Source organism: Phasianus colchicus, chromosome 33 (assembly GCF_987193195.1).
Source record: "Phasianus colchicus chromosome 33, bPhaCol1.hap1.1, whole genome shotgun sequence".
NCBI classification, from domain to species: Eukaryota; Metazoa; Chordata; class Aves; order Galliformes; family Phasianidae; genus Phasianus; species Phasianus colchicus.
The window spans coordinates 1414475-1431365 of record NC_143468.1 but is presented as its reverse complement, the minus strand read 5'-3'; the positions used below and the strand labels follow the sequence as shown (position 1 = coordinate 1431365).

Sequence of the window (16891 nt, the reverse complement as noted above, 5' to 3'; positions counted from 1 at the left end):
TCAAGTTTTCCATAGTAGACTTTTCTGTTGGGGTCACTGAGTTCTGCATTGGGGTCATTGAGTTTTGAGTCACCATCCAGTTCTGCGTCCGTCACCGAGTTCCGTGTTGGTGTAGTTGAGTTTTGATGCCATGACGTTGAGTTTCGTGTAAGCACTGAGTTCTGCCCCTCTGTCATTAAGCTGTGCCTCGTTAAGCTCCGTGCTCCTCTGGAAGGAGTGGAGCAGCAGTGTGGGCTCAGCCTGTTGTGACACCACCTCCGGAGCGCTCCCCATCCCCATCCCCAACCCCATCCCATCCCCATCTCCAACCCCATCCCATCCCCATCTCCAACTCCAACCCCATCCCCATCTCCAACCCCATCCCATCCTATCCTATCCCCGTCTCCATCCTCATCTCCAACCCCAACCCCATCCCCGTCTCCAACCCCATCCCGTCTCCATCTCCAATCCCATCCCATCCCCATCCCTGTCTCCAACCCCATCCCATCCCCGTCTCCAACCCCAACCCCATCCCCATCCCCGTCTCCAACCCCATCCCATCCTATCCCCGTCTCCAACCCCATCCCCGTCTCCAACCCCATCCCGTCTCCATCTCCAATCCCATCCCATCCCCATCCCCGTCTCCAACCCCATCCCATCCTATCCCCGTCTCCAACCCCATCCCCGTCTCCAACCCCATCCCCATCCCCAACCCCATCCCCATCCCCATCTCCAACCCCGTCTCCAACCCCGTCTCCAATTCACCCCCGTCTCCAACCCCGTCTCCAACCTCATCCCATCCCCACCCCCATCTCCCACCCCACCCCATTCTGCTGCGTTTCATTAAAGGCTTCCAGCACGGCCCCACGTGTTTGTGGCTGAGGGCGGTGACCCCATCCCCTCCCCGGCTGCGCCTCCCATCGCCGCTGCGGCTCGGAGCCTTCCTTTTATTTGTTACTCTTTAAATATTCTCTTTTTAAATACAGCATTCTCACCATGAGGGGAAAAAAAAACACAAAGAAACAAAACAAAACCGTTAAAAAAAACCAAACAAACAAACATAATAATAATAATAGGGAGGACCCAACACAGCTTTGGATTCACAGTGGAATAGAAATGAAAACCGCCGGCGGTGTGCGTGGGACAGGCGGAGCACCCACTGCGCCCGGGGGGGCACAGAGCAGAGGGGGGGGGAAGGGGGAACGTTTAGAGCTCTGACGGGGACCAAAGCGTGGGGACAAAGCGGTGCTGGGTGGCACCGGGCGGCCGCTGCCCCAGCGCAGCCCCTCGGTGGGTCGGAGCCCTTCAGCAACGGAGCGTGGAAGCAAAACGAAGCCGAGGGTGAAAGCGCTGCTGTGCCGAGTTGGTCCCAGTCCCGTCTCTGGGGGTCTCAGCTTTGGGGGGGAGGATGGCAGAGCCCGAAACTCCAGCGCTGGGACCGCAGGGCAGGGCAGCAGTCCTGGGATGGACGGACGGACAGATGTGTGTCCTAGGGGTAAAAGCGGCGACCGAAGGGGGTGGGAGTGGGGCCAGGAGCGTCCGTGTCTGTTCTCACCCCTCTCTGTGCAACGAGCGGCTGTGGGGATCCCTGGTGGGGAGGGGCGCTGGGCTGCGGTGCGGCCCCGTAAACATTCAGCACGTTAAAAAAGAATAATTAAAAAAAAAACAAAACCAAAAAACCACCAACCCGAAGTCTTCTTCTGCGTCCGAGGCAAAAAGGAGGAGGGGCCCCGGCTGGGCAGCGGGGAGAAGCGGGCACTGATGAGCACAGGGTGCCCCAAGCGGCTCTGCGGGGACACGGCCCACGCTGTCCGTGTGTCTGTCCGTCTCTCGGTGCCCCAAGCAGGACTGCAGCCCGTGGGCTCCGTGTCTGTGTGTCTGTCCGTCTGTCCCCTTGGCGCTCCGTGTGCCACCATCTGTACAAACTGCCCCCGCTCCTCTCCCTTCCCCCCTCCCCACTCAATGCCTCGGGGCAGCGCTGCGCCGCGGAATATCCTCAATAAATAAGGGCTGGGGGGGCTCACACCCCCTGGGGGGGCTCCTCAGGGCCGAGCGGAGCAGCGCAGCTCTGCGCGCCCTCCATCCCCGCGCCCTTCGCCCCCTCCCCTTTGCTCGGGGCGGGGGCAGCTCGGCCGCAGGGCACCGTGGGGGCGGTCGCGGTGTCCTTCGGTCGCTCCTCAGCGCCGTTCTCGCCCTTGGGGCTCAGCACGGAGCGCGGCTCCACCTGGTAATACAGCAGCGGAGCGGCGTTCAAGTAGGGCTGCGCGGCTGCGGGCTGCTCGGCGCCGTCGGCGAAGCAAAGCACGGAGGATCCCGGCGGCAGCTGCGCTTGGATGAGGATGGGTGCCGCCAACCCCGGGCACAGCGCCTCCGGCACGGCCAGCGGCTCCTCCAGGATGCAGACGCCGACGCTCTCCACGCCGGAGCCGCCGCTGGAGTCTTCCTCAGCCTTCAGCCTCTCCAACTCCTCGGCGGTCTGCAGGTGCATGACGGCCGTCTCGTTTTCGGCCATGAACTCCTGGAAGTCCTGCGTTTCGGGGGGCTGCGCGCCGGGGGGCCACGAGCTGCCCGAACCCTGCAGCTCCTCGTCGCCGGGCCGCGCGCTTTGCCGCTTGTTCTCCAGCTCCAGCTTCATGATGGTGTGGAGGTAGTGAGTCCGCACGCGGATGGGGTTGAACTCGATGCGGCCGGCCATGTTCCCGCAGCCGTCCCGCGAGCAGCCGCAGGGGAAGGACATGCGGTCCACCTGTGGGCACAGCGAGGAAAGGCTGCTCTGCCGCCAGCCCGACGCGGCACCACGAGTGGAAAAGGAGCTCCAGAATCACAGAATGGTTGGGTTGGAAGGGAGCTCAAGGATCACGAAGCTCCAACCCCACAAAGCCACCAACCTCCACGTTTCACAGCAGCCCAGGCTGCCCAGGGCCCCATCCAACCTGGCCTCCAACACCTCAGGGATGGACGGGGCATCACAGCCTCTCTGGGCAGCTGTTCCAGCACCTCACCGCTCTCACAGCAAACAACTTCCCCTGACATCCAGCTGAAATCCGCCCTCCCTCAACTCCAGCCATTTCCCCTCGTCCTGCACTTCTCTCCCCTTCCCAAGAGCTGACTCCCCTCCTGTCTGCAGGCTCCCTTGAGGTGCTGAAGGCTGCAATGATTCACCCCGCAGCTTCTTTTCTGCAGGCTGAACAAGCCCAGCTCCCTCAGCCTGTCCTCATAGGGAGGTGCTGCAGCCCTGCTCATCTTCGTGGCTCCTCTGGCCCCTCTCCAGCAGCTCCCTGTCCTTCTTGTCCTGGGGGCTCCAGCCCTGGGGCCTCACGAGAGCAGAGCAGAGGGGGACAATCACCTCCCTGTCCCTGCTGCCACCCCTCTGCTGATGGAGCCCAGGATCCCATTTGCTTCCCGAGCCGCAAGGACACCCTGCTGGCTCGTGTTCAGCTTTTCACCCCCCAGGACCCCCAGGTCCTTTTCTGCAGGGCTGCTCTCAAGGACTGCTCCAAGAAGGTCTCAGAGGCCAACAGGGTGACCATGAGCCAGCAGTGTGTCCTGCTGGCCAAGATGGCCAATGGTGGCCAACAGATTGAGCAAAAGTTGATCGTGAGCCTGCGGTGCGCCCTGGTGGCCAAGAACACCGATGGTATCCTGCTTGGCCAGTGGGTGATCAGTGGTTGACCAATGGTTGACTCTAAGCCATCAGTGTGCACTCGTGGCCAAGAACACCAGTGGTCTACTGGTTGGCCAATGGTTGACCATGAACCAGCAAGTGTACCCCAGGGGCCAAAAACGCCAATGGATTTCTGGTTGGCCAACAGTTCACAGAATCACAGAATGGTTGGATTGGAAGGGAGCTCAAGGATCAGGAAGCTCCAACCCCCTGCCACATGCAGGGCCACCAACCTCCACGTTTCACAGCAGCCCAGGCTGCCCAGGGCCCCATCCAACCTGGCCTCCAACACCTCAGGGATGGACGGGGCATCCACAGCCTCTCTGGGCAGCTGTTCCAGCACCTCACCGCTCTCACAGCAAACAACTTCCCCTGACACCCAGCTGAAATCTGCCCTCCAGTTGCCCACAAGCCATCAGTGTGCCCTCATGGCCAAGAACACCAGTGCTGTACTGGTTGGCCACAGAGTGACCACGAGCCAGCAGCGTGTCCTGGTGGCCAAGAAGGCCAATGGCATCCTGGTTGTCCAACAACTGACCACAAGCCAGTAGCGTGCCTTCACAGCCAAGAAGGCCCATGCTGTACCAGTTGGCCAGCTGCACAAGCCAGCAGCGTGCCCTGGTGGCCAAGAAAGCCAAAGGTTCCTCGGGGGGCACCGCAGCACACGGCCAGCAGATGCTCCTTTCTGGAAAGATCCAAACCTTCCTGGCCACAGTCCTGCGCCCCTTCTCTGGGCGTTGGACCCCGGAGGTCCCTTCCAGCCCTTCCGCTCTGTCTCTCGCCACTCACCTGGCACTTGATGCCCGCCTGGCTGCAGGCGCAGGCCTCGGGGTCGCAGTACAGGCGGCAGTCACAGCCGCACTCCTCCCGCGACAGGCGGATGGCGCGCAGCTCCTGCTTCTCCTCGGCGTCGATGCGGTGCACGCCGGAGGCACGGAGCAGCGCCCGCCGCTGCTTGGTGGGCAGGGGCTGCAGGAAGAAGTAGTCGTCCACCTCCACGTTCTCCACGTCGATGTCGTCGTCCGAGATGTCCTCCAGCGTCAGCCCTTCCGCCTCCTCCGACTCCACCGTGCCGTTTTTGGTGAGCTGCGGGGTCAGGACGGCGCTCAGCGCGGTGCTGGGAGGCTGCGGAGCCCCGGTACGGCGCAAGGGGACTCCACGGGGGTCCCTCATATCACAGAAGTTTGGAACACACCTCTGAGATCACCCAGTCCAACCCCAACCCAGCCCAGACGCAGCGGGATGGAGCTCGCCGTCCCTGTGGGACTCCACGTCTAGAATAAAGGCAGGAAACCGACGCTGCAGCGTTCAGAGGAGGGCACCTCGCCTCCTTCCCTCCGTGCTGCAAACAGCTCCAGGAAAGGAGGTCACTGCTTCCCAAAATATCGGGGCTTGGAGAGAGCTGAGAGGCAGCTGCAGGGTTTGGGATCGGAATGAAGCTAGAAATCACAACGGAAACGTTTCAAGGAGGGGGGAAGCAGCAAGAACCCCCGTGAGAAACGTGGGGACTGATCCCCATCACCACCCCATCCGTAATGCGGCTCCCCATCGACAGCTCAAGTGGCAGAAGAAGTTCAATTTAACAAAAACACTTAAAAAAAGAAGTGTTGGCTCTGCATCTCTTCACCAAATGTTGTCATGGCAGCAGCAGCCTGATTAATCCCAGGGTCAAGTCACATTAAATGAAGCCCAACCCCAGACAATGCCTGAGGGAACCCATAATGAGGTCAGGATGGGAAAAGGGCTGAGCTGGGATTTGATCTCAGGTACCACAACCTTCCAGACTGGAATTTCCAGCAGAGAAGTTTGGAAGGGAAACTCTGTGGAGAAGGACCAGGGTGACCACGAGCCAGCAGTGTGCCCTGGTGGCCAAGATGGCCAACAGTGGTCTGGGTGGCCAGTGGTTAAGGAACAGCTGACCAATGGTTGACAAGTGGTTGACCAACTGTTGACCAACAGTGGACAATCAGTTGACTAACAGCTGACCACGAGCCAGCAGGGTGTCGTCACTGACCAACAGCTGACCAACGGTTGACAAGTGGTTGACCAATGGTTGACAAGTGGTTCATCATGAACCAGAAGCGTGTTCTCATTGACCAACTGTTGATCAACAGCAGATCAATGGTTGACCAGCGGTTGACAAGTGCTTGACCAACAGCAGATCAACGGTGAGCCAACAGTGTGCCCTGGTTGACCAACTTGACCAACAGTGGACAATCAGTTGACTAACAGTTGACCACAAGCCAGCAGGGTGTCCTCACTGACCAACAGCTGACCAACGGTTGACAAGTGCTTGACCTACAGCTGACAAGTGATTGATCATGAACCAGAAGCCTGTTCTCATTGACCAACTGTTGACCAACAGCAGATCAACGGTTGACCAACGGTTGACAAGTGGTTGACCAACAGCAGATCAACGGTGAGCCAAGACTATGTCCTGGTTGACCAACAGTTGACAAGTGGTTGACCAACTGCTGACCAACAGTGGACAATCAGTTGCCTAACAGCTGACCACGAGCCAGCAGGGTGTCCTCACTGACCAACAGCTGACCAACGGTTGACAAGTGGTTGACCAATGGTTGACAAGTGGTTGATCATGAACCATAAGCGTGTTCTCATTGACCAACTGTTGACCAACAGCAGATCAACGGTTGACCAGTGGTTGACAAGTGGTTGGCAAACAGCAGATCAACATTGAGCCAACAGTGTGCCCTGGTTGACCAACAGTTGACAAGTGGTTGACCAACTGTTGACCAACAGTGGACAATAAGTTGACTAACAGTTGACCACGAGCCAGCAGGGCGTCCTCACTGACCAACAGCTGACCAACGGTTGACAAGTGGTTGACCAATGGTTGACAAGTGGTTCATCATGAACCAGAAGCGTGTTCTCATTGACCAACTGTTGACCAACAGCAGATCAACGGTTGCCCAGCGGTTGACAAGTGGTTGGCCAACAGCAGATCAACACTGAGCCAACAGTGTGCCCTGGTTGACCAACAGTTGACCAGTGGATGACCAACAGCAGATCAACGGTGAGCCAACAGTGTGCCCTGGCTGACCAACTTGACCAACAGTGGACAATAAGTTGACTAACAGTTGACCACAAGCCAGCAGGGTGTCCTCACTGACCAACAGCTGACCAACGGTTGACAAGTGCTTAACCTACAGCTGACAAGTGATTGATCATGAACCAGAAGCGTGTTCTCATTGACCAACTGTTGACCAACAGCAGATCAACGGTTGCCCAGCGGTTGACAAGTGGTTGACCAACAGCAGATCAACATTGAGCCAACAGTGTGCCCTGGTTGACCAACAGTTGACAAGTGGTTGACCAACTGTTGACCAACAGTGGACAGTAAGTTGACTAACAGTTGACCACGAGCCAGCAGGGCGTCCTCACTTACCAACAGCTGACCAACGGTTGACAAGTGGTTGACCTACAGCTGACAAGTCGTTGATCATGAACCAGAAGCGTGTTCTCATTGACCAACTGTTGACCAACAGCAGATCAACGGTTGACCAACGGTTGACAAGTGGTTGACCAACTGTTGACCAACAGTGGACAATCAGCTGACTAACAGTTGACCACAAGCCAGCAGGGTGTCCTCACTGACCAACAGCTGACCAACGGTTGACAAGTGGTTGACCAATGGTTGACAAGTGGTTGATCATGAACCAGAAGCGTGTTCTCATTGACCAACTGTTGAGCAACAGCAGATCAACGGTTGACCAACAGTTGACAAATGGTTGACCAACTGCTGACCAACAAACAGTGGACAATCAGCTGACTAACAGTTGACCATGAGCCAGCAGGGTGTCCTCACTGACCAACAGCTGACCAACGGTTGACAAGTGGTTGACCAACGGTTGACAAGTGGTTGACCACAAAGCAGCAAAACTCCAGGAAGGGCGATGCCCGATCATACCTTCATCTTCTTGGCGTGCAGCTTCTCCTCCTTGAGGTGCTCACGCAGGATCTCACGGTGGTTCACCTCCTGCTCCTGTGCAAACTCGCACAGCGTGTAGCTGCGCACCGAGTTGTGCCGCGGGGCCATGCCAAGTGAGCTGCCACCCTGGCTGGGCACGCTGGTGAAGCCCTGGCGCCGGGCAAAGTAATACACCGTCACCTGGTCGAAGCGCACATTCTTCCTGCGCAGCTGCTTCTGCCTCTTCAGGATGGAGGTGGCTGCAAGGAGGGAGAATGAGGGAATGGGAATGGGAACAGGAGCCCCACCACCTCCCGGTGGAACGGGTTGGGGTGGAAGGGAGCTTTGCTGCAGCCCTGAGCACGCGTCGGTGACTGAGCCGTGCCCACGTGGGCTACATGCTTCTTTCTGATACTGTCAGGACAAACCCCATTAATTGCAATGCCTCGTTAATTCCGTTATCATGAGGTATTTCAGTAGAGGAGGTGCCAGCGGGACTTTGGTTTGAGGATGAATGCGTGCAATTGTGAGGGGTGTGCATGGGGGTGAGCAAGGCCAGCCCACCTCACAGCCAGGGTCTGTCCCCATCCTTGTCCCCATGCCTTGTCCCCCTAGTCTGTCCCCATCCCCTATGCTCCGCCCCCTTGCTGTCACTATTTCCTGTCCCACGTCCTGTCCCCTCACTGTTCACTGTCTCCACGTTCCATCCCCATCCTTGTCCCCACACTTTGTCACCATGCTCTGTCCCCTTCACTTTGACACTCTTTCTTGTCCCTATACCCTGTCCTATACCCTGTCCCCTCTCCGTCACCATTTGCTGTCCCCATGTCTTATCCCTATCCCATGTCCCCACCCAAGTCCCCTCACTCTGCCACTCTTTGCTGTCCCCATCCCCACTCTTGTCCCCTCACTGTCACTGTTCAGTCCCCACACTCCATCCCCTCACTCTGTCACTGATTGCTGTCCACATTCCCAGGTGCCACACTCAGGGAAGAAGCCACTGCCCCCATCCCCATAACCCATCCCTGTCTCCATCCCACTCATGGATGAAGCCACTGCCTTCATCCCTTTAACCCACACCCCATTCCAATCCCCACGCCCCATCCCCATAACCCACACCCCATCCCCATCCCCACATCCCATCCCCATCTCCACACCCCATCCCCATAACCCACATCCCATCCCCATCCCCATCCCCATCACCCATCCCTGTCCCCATCCCACTCACGGATGAAACCACTGCCCCCATCCCCATAACCCATACCTCATCCCCATCCCCACACCCCATCCCTATCTCCACACCCCATCCCCATTCCCATTCTCATCTCCACACCCCATCCCCATTCCCATCCTCACACCCCATCTCCAGACCCCATCCCCATCCCCACACCTCATCCCCATAACCTACACCCCATCCCCATCCCCATAACCCATCCCTGTCCCCGTCCCACTCACAGATGAAACCACTGCCCTCATCCTCATAATCCACACCCCATTCCCATCCCCACACCCCATCTCCACACCCCATCCCCACATCCCATCCCCATCTCCAGACCTCATCCCCCTCCCCATCCCCCTCCCCATCCCCATCCCCATAACCCACATCCCATTCCCATCCCCATAACCCATCTCTGTCCCCGTCCCACTCACGGATGAAGCCACTGCCCCCATACCCACACTCCATCCCCACACCCCATACCCATAACCTACACCCCATCCCTATCTCCACACCCCATCCCCATCCCCACATCCCATCCCCATCCCCATCCCCACACCCCATCTGCATCTCCAGACCCCATCCCCATAACCCACACCCCATCCGCATCCCCATAACCCATCCCTGTCCCCATCCCACTCATGGATGAAGCCAGTGCCCCCATCCCCCATCCCCATAACCAACACCCCATCCTCATCCCCACACCCCATCCCCACACTCCATACCCATAACCTCATCCCCATAACCCGTCCCCATCTCCACACCCCACCCCCACCCCCATCCCCACATCCCATCCCCATTTCCACACCCCATCCCCATCCCCATCCCCACATCCCATCCCCATCTCCAGACTTCATCCCCCTCCCCAGACCCCATCCCCATAACCCATCCCCACACCCCATCTCCATCCCCACACCCCATCCCCATCCCTGTCCCCATCCCACTCATGGATGAAGCCAGTGCCCCCATCCCCATAACCAACACCCCATCCTCATCCCCACACCCCATCCCCATCCCCACATCCCATCCCCATCCCCATAACCCATCTCTGTCTCTGTCCCACTCACGGATGAAGCCACTGCCCCTATCCCCATCCCCACACCCCATACCCATAACCTACACCCCATCCCTATCTCCACACCCCGTCCCCATCCCCATTCTCATCTCCACATCCCATCCCCATCCCCACACCCCATCCCCCATAACCCCACCCCATCCCCACCCCCATAACCCACCCCTGTCCCCGTCCCACTCATGGATGAAGGCACTGCCCCTATCCCCATAACCAACACCCCACCCCCACCCCCATAACCCACCCCTGTCCCCGTCCCACTCACGGATGAACCCGCTGGAGCTGGAGGGGTTGACGCTGTCGCAGCTGTCGGCGCTGTCGCTGTTGGAGATCTCATCATCCGAGTTGGACGCTGGGGATCCCACGTCTGCATCCTCAAACTTCCTCTTGAGGCGGCCGCTCGCGATCGCATCCATCGGGATCGCATGGAGCTCCAGCACGCGGTGCGTGGGGGGGGGGGGGGGGAACGGCCACTCGGGTCAGCAGGGACCTGTGGGATGGGGGACCGTGGTGGTGCTGGGGGTCCGGAGGTGCCCCCTACCCAGAGCAACATCACTTGGCAGTGCCAGGCCCACGGTGCAGGGATGGGCAAAGCCGCCGAGCTCGCCGCTCTCCGCATCTCCTTCGCCAAAGTGCGGAAGCGTGGGATGTCCTCAGAGCGCAGCACTGCTCACCCACCAGCACAGCTGTGCCCGGGGGGTGCAGGGATGCTGCTGGGTTGGGGGGATTTGGGGAGGGGGGGGATGGCAGAGCTGAAGGTGAGGTGCTCAGCCCCGCTCCGCTTTGTGCCGTCGCCGCAGCCGCACCGGTTCTCATGGCAACGGAACAAACGGCTCCGGGGAAAGCTGTCAGCATCCGTCTGTCTGTCCGTCATCCACCCCCTCCAGCTCTCAGCCTCCTGTCCATCCATCAGCTGTTCATCTGTCCTCCCTTCCATCATCCCACCCGCTCTCCATTCACCCTTCTGTCCATCCATCCCCCTGTCTGTCCATCCCTCCATCATCCTATTCATCCATCCATCACCTGTCTGTCTGTCCATCCCTCCATCATCCCATTCATCCACCCATCACCCGTCTGTCTGTCCATCCCTCCATCATCCTAGTCCTCCACCCTTCTGTCCGTCCAACATTCACCCGTCTGTTCCTCCATCATCCCATTCATCCATCCTTCTGTCCACCCATCGCCTGTCCATTTGTCCATCCCTCCATCATTCCATCCGTCATCCATCTGTCCATCCCTCCATCCGTCTGTCCATCCATTATCTGCCTCTCTGTCCATCCTTCCATCAGCCCATCTGTCCCCCCATCCTCCTGTCCATCTATCCCTCCCCCCATTCTTCATCCATCCTTCTGTCCATCCATCCCTCCATCATCCCATTCACCCTCCATCCATCCATCCATCCGTCTGTCCATCCCTCATCTCCCTGTGCACCTCCTCGTGCTGTCACCTCCAACCCAGGTGTGACACGGGGGGGGGTGGGGGCACAATTGGCACCGCGCTCTGACTGCAGCTCCTCTCCCAAAATGCGAAAGCTCCCAAAATGAGAGAGCTTGGGAAAGCATTCCAGGCACTGAGGTGTAACACTGCCAGCAATGCAACAGTGCCTGGGTCTGCAGGAACAATTCAGCTGGGAGATGGGCTGGTGGCATCAACCCCGGTGGCACCGAAGGCTCTGTTCTGTTTTCAGTGAGAGGGAATTGGATCAAAGAGGGAAAACAGTTCCTCTCCTTCTGAAGCAGCACAGCTTTCAGCGCTGAGCTCCACGAGAAGCTGCCACCCGACAGTAATTCTCCTCCTTCCCTCTGTTAAACCGCACTGAAAGGAGCTCAACTGAAAAGATTCCTTCTTCCACATCAGCGCGGCTGCAGCTGCCTTTGGGAACAGGAGCAGGGGACACAGGAACAGGGCTGGCAGGATGAGGGATGCTCTATGTGGAGCCCTGGGGAGAAGGACCTGGGGGTCCTGGGGGGTGAAAAGCTGAACACGAGCCAGCAGGGTGTCCTTGTGGCTCGGGAAGCAAATGGGATCCTGGGCTCCATCAGCAGAGGGGTGGCAGCAGGGACAGGGAGGTTTGTCCCCCTCTGCTCTGCTCTCGTGAGGCCCCAGGGCTGGAGCCCCCAGGACAAGAAGGACAGGGAGCTGCTGGAGAGGGGCCAGAGGAGCCACGAAGATGAGCAGGGCTGCAGCACCTCCCTATGAGGACAGGCTGAGGGAGCTGGGCTCGTTCAGCCTGCAGAAAAGAAGCTGCGGGGTGAATCATTGCAGCCTTCAGCACCTCAAGGGAGCCTGCAGACAGGAGGGGAGTCAGCTCTTGGGAAGGGGAGAGAAGTGCAGGACGAGGGGAAATGGCTGGAGTTGAGGGAGGGCGGATTTCAGCTGGGTGTCAGGGGAAGTTGTTTGCTGTGAGAGCGGTGAGGTGCTGGAACAGCTGCCCAGAGAGGCTGTGGATGCCCCGTCCATCCCTGAGGTGTTGGAGGCCAGGTTGGATGGGGCCCTGGGCAGCCTGGGCTGCTGTGAAACGTGGAGGTTGGTGGCTTTGTGGGGTTGGAGCTTCGTGATCCTTGAGCTCCCTTCCAACCCAACCATTCTGTGATGTGAGGCTCCAAACCTCACCCTCCTGTCAGCAGAGCTGCTTGGTGAGCCTGGGTTTGTTCTGCTGACTGCAAGCCGGCAGTGTGCACCATTGGCCAAGAAAGCAAGCGGTGTCCTAGTTGGTCAGTGGCTGACCATGAGCCAGCAGTGTGTCCAGGTGGCCAAGAAGACCAATGATAGCCTGGTTGACCAGTGGTTGGCCAATGGTTGACCATGAGCTGGAAGTTATGTCTCCGTGGCCAAGCTGGCCAGTTGATCAATAGTTGACCACGAGCCAGCAGTGTGCTCTGGTGGCCAAGAACACCAGTGGTGTCCTGGTTAACCAACAGTTGGCCAATGGTTGACCAAAAGCTGACCACAAGCTAGCAGCGGCCAAGAAGGCCAATGGTGGCCAACTGGTTGACCAAGAGTTGCCCAACAGTGTGACCATGAGCCAGCCGTGTGCTCTGGTGGCCAGGATTGCCAATGGTGGCCAACAGGTTGATCAAGAGTTGACTACAGGGTGACCATGAGCCAGCAGTGTGCTTTGGTAGCCAGGATTGCCAATGGTGGCCAACAGGTTGATCAAGAGTTGACCGGTCGTTGACTACATGGTGACCATGAGCCAGCAGTGTGCTTTGGTAGCCAGGATTGCCAATGGTGGCCAACAGGTTGATCAAGAGTTGACTACAGGGTGACCATGAGCCAGCAGTGTGCCCTGCTGGCCAATGGTTCCCTGGGGGGCCACTGCACAGAGCAGAGCCAGCAGGGCAGGCTGTGCCCCCCACCCCTGCTGTGCACTGGGGAGGCCCCATCTGGAACACCGGGCACAGTGCTGGGCTCTCCAGTTTAGGGCAGACTGGGAAGTGCTGGAGGGCTGGATGAGGACCTGAAGATGCCCCTTCCAGCTGCTGCAGCTCTGGGAGTTTTGGGATCTGATCCCCAAAGCACTGCAGAACATCCCAGGGCTATTGGGGAAGGCAAGGGGGGAAAGACAGAGCGAGCAGCAACTCCAAATCCTACAAATAAGGCGAAAAGAAGCAGGGGGTGACCACTTATAGGGCTACAGGACACAGCTCTGCTCCTCTACCCTGCAGGATTCGCCTGTTATCTTCACAGCTGAGGATTTAAGAACTGCACCACTGGAGGATGCTGAGCGGGGCAGATTCCTACTTGGGGGTCAGGGCTGCCTTTTTTGGGATTGCTGTTCCTACAGCTGAGCCCCGTGGATGTTCTGGGCTGCAGCTCACACAGCAGCAGCAGTACTTACACAACATGCATTGCAATGAGCAGCGGAGCCTGGCCCCGAATTGCAGCGCTGCCGGCAGGTGTGGGGAGATCATGCAGCCCCAAAAAGCAGGGGGGAGTAAGGAAAGGGTCCTAAAAAGCTGGGGGTAAAAAACAAGGAGATCCTGAAAAGCTGGAGACTAAAAGGAGGGGGTCCTAAAAAGCTGGAGACTAAAGGAAGGGGGTCCCAAAATGGAAGGGGGTCCTAAAAAGCTGGAGACTAAAGGAAGGGGGTCCCAAAATGGAAGGGGGTCCCAAAATGGAAGGGGGTCCCAAAATGGAAGGGGGTCCCAAAATGGAAGGGGGTCCCAAAATGGAAGGGGGTCCCAAAATGGAAGGGGGTCCCAAAATGGAAGGGGGTCCCAAAATGGAGAAGCCCTGAAGGTGGGGGGCACGGAGGGGGGGATGCTAAAGGAGGCAGGGTCCTAAAAAGCAGAGGTCTAAAGGAAGGAGGAGCAAAAAGGGAGCCCCCCAAAAAGGAGAATAAAGGAAGGGGAGCCCAAAACAATAGCAGCAAAATGGCGGTCCCAAAAAACAGGGGGCTGAAGGAAGGAGCAAAGATGGGGGGGGCAAAAGGGGAGGTGCCCCCACAGCGGGTCACACCAGGCCCTGCAGTGTGGGGGGGCTGTAGGGGGGATGATCTCAGAACGTGTCAGAGCTCAGACCCCACCAGGATCCCCATCCCCCAGCAGGGCCCCCGAGGACCCCCGCCCCCCAGGAGGCACCCCCCGATTGTCCCTCACTCAGGGTCTCCTCCGTTCCCTTCCCACCTGAGACACTTCTTTGGGGTCACCCCTCACCCCATGGGCACCCCAACAGCCATGGTGCCCCCACACAGCCCCATCGTTAGCACCCCCCCATCCCTTAGAGACCCCCCCCATAACCCCCAAAGACCCCACTTTCAAGGCTCCCATCCCCTGCATGGCTACCACAGCCCCATAGGCCTCCTATCTCCCCACAGAACCCCATTTTAAGACCCCCCCCCCCCCCACAAGCCTCTGATATCCCCTGCAGGCCCCACACTTCCTATAGGCCTCCCATAACCCCTACAGGTTCCCAACTGCAAGGCTCCCATTCCCTATAGGCCCCCTACATCCCCCATGGCCCCCCCACATCCCCTATAAGCTTCCATTCTTAAGGACCCCCCTTACCCCCCCCACTGCAGCCCCTATCAGCTTCCTACAGACCTTCATTTTTAAGGCCCCCTATACTCTCTACAAACCTCCTATTGCCCCTATATATTTCCACCTCTACTACCACCCCCTAAAGATCTCCTACAGCCCCACAGGCCTCCATCTCCCCCCCCCCCCCACGTCCCTTATAGGCTCCTATTTTTAAGGACCCCATCCCCCTACAGTCCTCCTATGCCCCATATAAGCTGCCACCTCAAAGACCTCCCTCACCCATCAACCTACAGGCCTCCTACATCCCCCACAGACCCCCATTTCAAGGCCCCTCACCCCCCACAGGCCTCTTGTTGCTGCCATGGGCCCCCCATCCCCTATAGGTGCCCATCTTTAAGGCCATCACCTCCTCTAGCCCCTATAGGCTCTGTACGTACCCCCCCACCCCACAGGCCTCTTATGGCTTCTATCTTTCCCTCTTTAACCCCCTCCCAACTGAACCCCCCCCATCCCCTACACACTCCCATATTTAAGGTCTCCTATGTTATCTGTAAGCCCCCATATGTACCCTATAGGCTTCTTATATTCTCCATAGCCCCCCTATCCTCAAGACCCCAACCCTACACGTCTCCTACAGGCCTCCATCTTCAAGGCCTTCATCCCCTACATCCCTCCATCCTCACGGCCCCCCCCTCTTACAGACCTCCTACAGCCCCTATAGACTCCCATCCTCCAGGCCCCCCATCCCCTATGGGCCCCCTACGCTCCCTATAGGCCTCCATCTTCAAGGCCATCATCCCCCCACCCCTTACATCCCTCCATCTTTAAGACCCTCACCTCTTACAGACTTCCTATGGCCCCTAGAGGCTCCCATTTTCCAGGCCCACCAACCCCTATATGCCCCCTACAACCCCTATAAGCCCCCTGCATCCCCAATACCCCCCCCAATCCCTTATGCCCCTCCACCTTTAAGGCCCTCACCTCTTACAGACCTCCTATGGCCCCTAGAGGCTCCCATACTCCAGGCCCCAAATCCCCTACAGACCTCCTGCATCCCCTATAGGCCCCATTACACCCTTCCATCTTCAAGGCCATCATCCCCCTATATCCCTCCATCTTTTAGGCCCTCACCTTACAGACCACCTATAGGCTCCCATTTTCCAGGCCCCCCATCCCCTACAGGCCCCCTACAACCCCTATAAGCCCCCCCCCATCCCCAATACCCCTCCACCATTAAGGCCCTCACCTCTTACAGACCTCCTATGGCCCCTAGACGCTCCCATTTTCCAGGCTCCTTATCCCCCACAGGCCTCCATCTTCAAAGCTCCATCCCCTATAGACCCCCCCCACCCCCCTAGGGACTCCCACCTCCAGGGCCCCGACCCCCTATCGATCCCCTATAGATCCGCTATAGACCCCCTATAGACCCTTACAGACCCCCCCCCTCAGGCCCGGCCCCACACTGCCCCCCCCTCCCCCTCCGCAGCCCCCAGGCCCGGCCCCACCGCCCCCCACCCCCCATTTCCCCACTCACCGCTCGGCGCTGCGGGCGGGGGGCGGCCCGGGGCGCCGGTTCGAAGCCCGAGTGCGGCCGCGCGGACCGCCCCGCCGCCGTCTGCCGACAACAATGGGGCCGCGCCTTATATACCCCCCAATCACGTGACGGCAGGCCCCGCCCCCCTCCTCCCCTCCCCACGCACACTTCGCTCGCGGGGGGTGTCGGGAAAGCGAGTCCGAGCGGGGCGTGATGGGAAACGGAGTGCGGAAGTGGGCGCGGGGCACGTGGGGGAGGGGAGGGAGGAGGAGGAGGAGGAGGAGGAGGAGGAGGAAGGCCCGAGCCACCGCCGGAGTCTAGACGGAGATTAACGCGGCGGGGAGCGGCAAAAAGCGCCTTAAAGGGAAAATAATGGGACAGATGCGGGGCAGAGCGCACCGCGCCCTGCAGACCACCAGCGCCCTCCCCTCGGCTTAGCTCGTTAACCAATCAATTAACGAATGAGCGGGCTGACACGTTCCGTGCAGGCACCAAGGGGTGACCGCCCCCACCCCC

General features: G+C 58.9%; 1 protein-coding gene across 2 annotated transcripts; it reads right to left on the bottom strand.

Moving 5' to 3' along the window:
* Positions 1–1016: 1016 nt before the first annotated feature.
* On the bottom strand, positions 1017–16855 carry CSRNP2 (cysteine and serine rich nuclear protein 2). Of its 2 annotated transcripts, none has more exons than XM_031603270.2 (5): positions 16376–16855; positions 10125–10349; positions 7572–7831; positions 4433–4729; positions 1017–2725 (listed from the first exon to the last, which is right to left on the bottom strand). In XM_031603270.2, exons 2-5 carry the CDS (start codon positions 10273–10275, stop codon positions 2000–2002), a joined length of 1434 nt encoding a protein of 477 aa, XP_031459130.1. In that variant the 5' UTR covers positions 10276–10349; positions 16376–16855; the 3' UTR covers positions 1017–1999. The 2 variants fall into 2 exon arrangements, with proteins under 2 accessions (XP_031459130.1, XP_031459127.2); XM_031603267.2 differs by lacking the exon at positions 16376–16855 and adding an exon at positions 13701–16232.
* Positions 16856–16891: the final 36 nt, after the last annotated feature.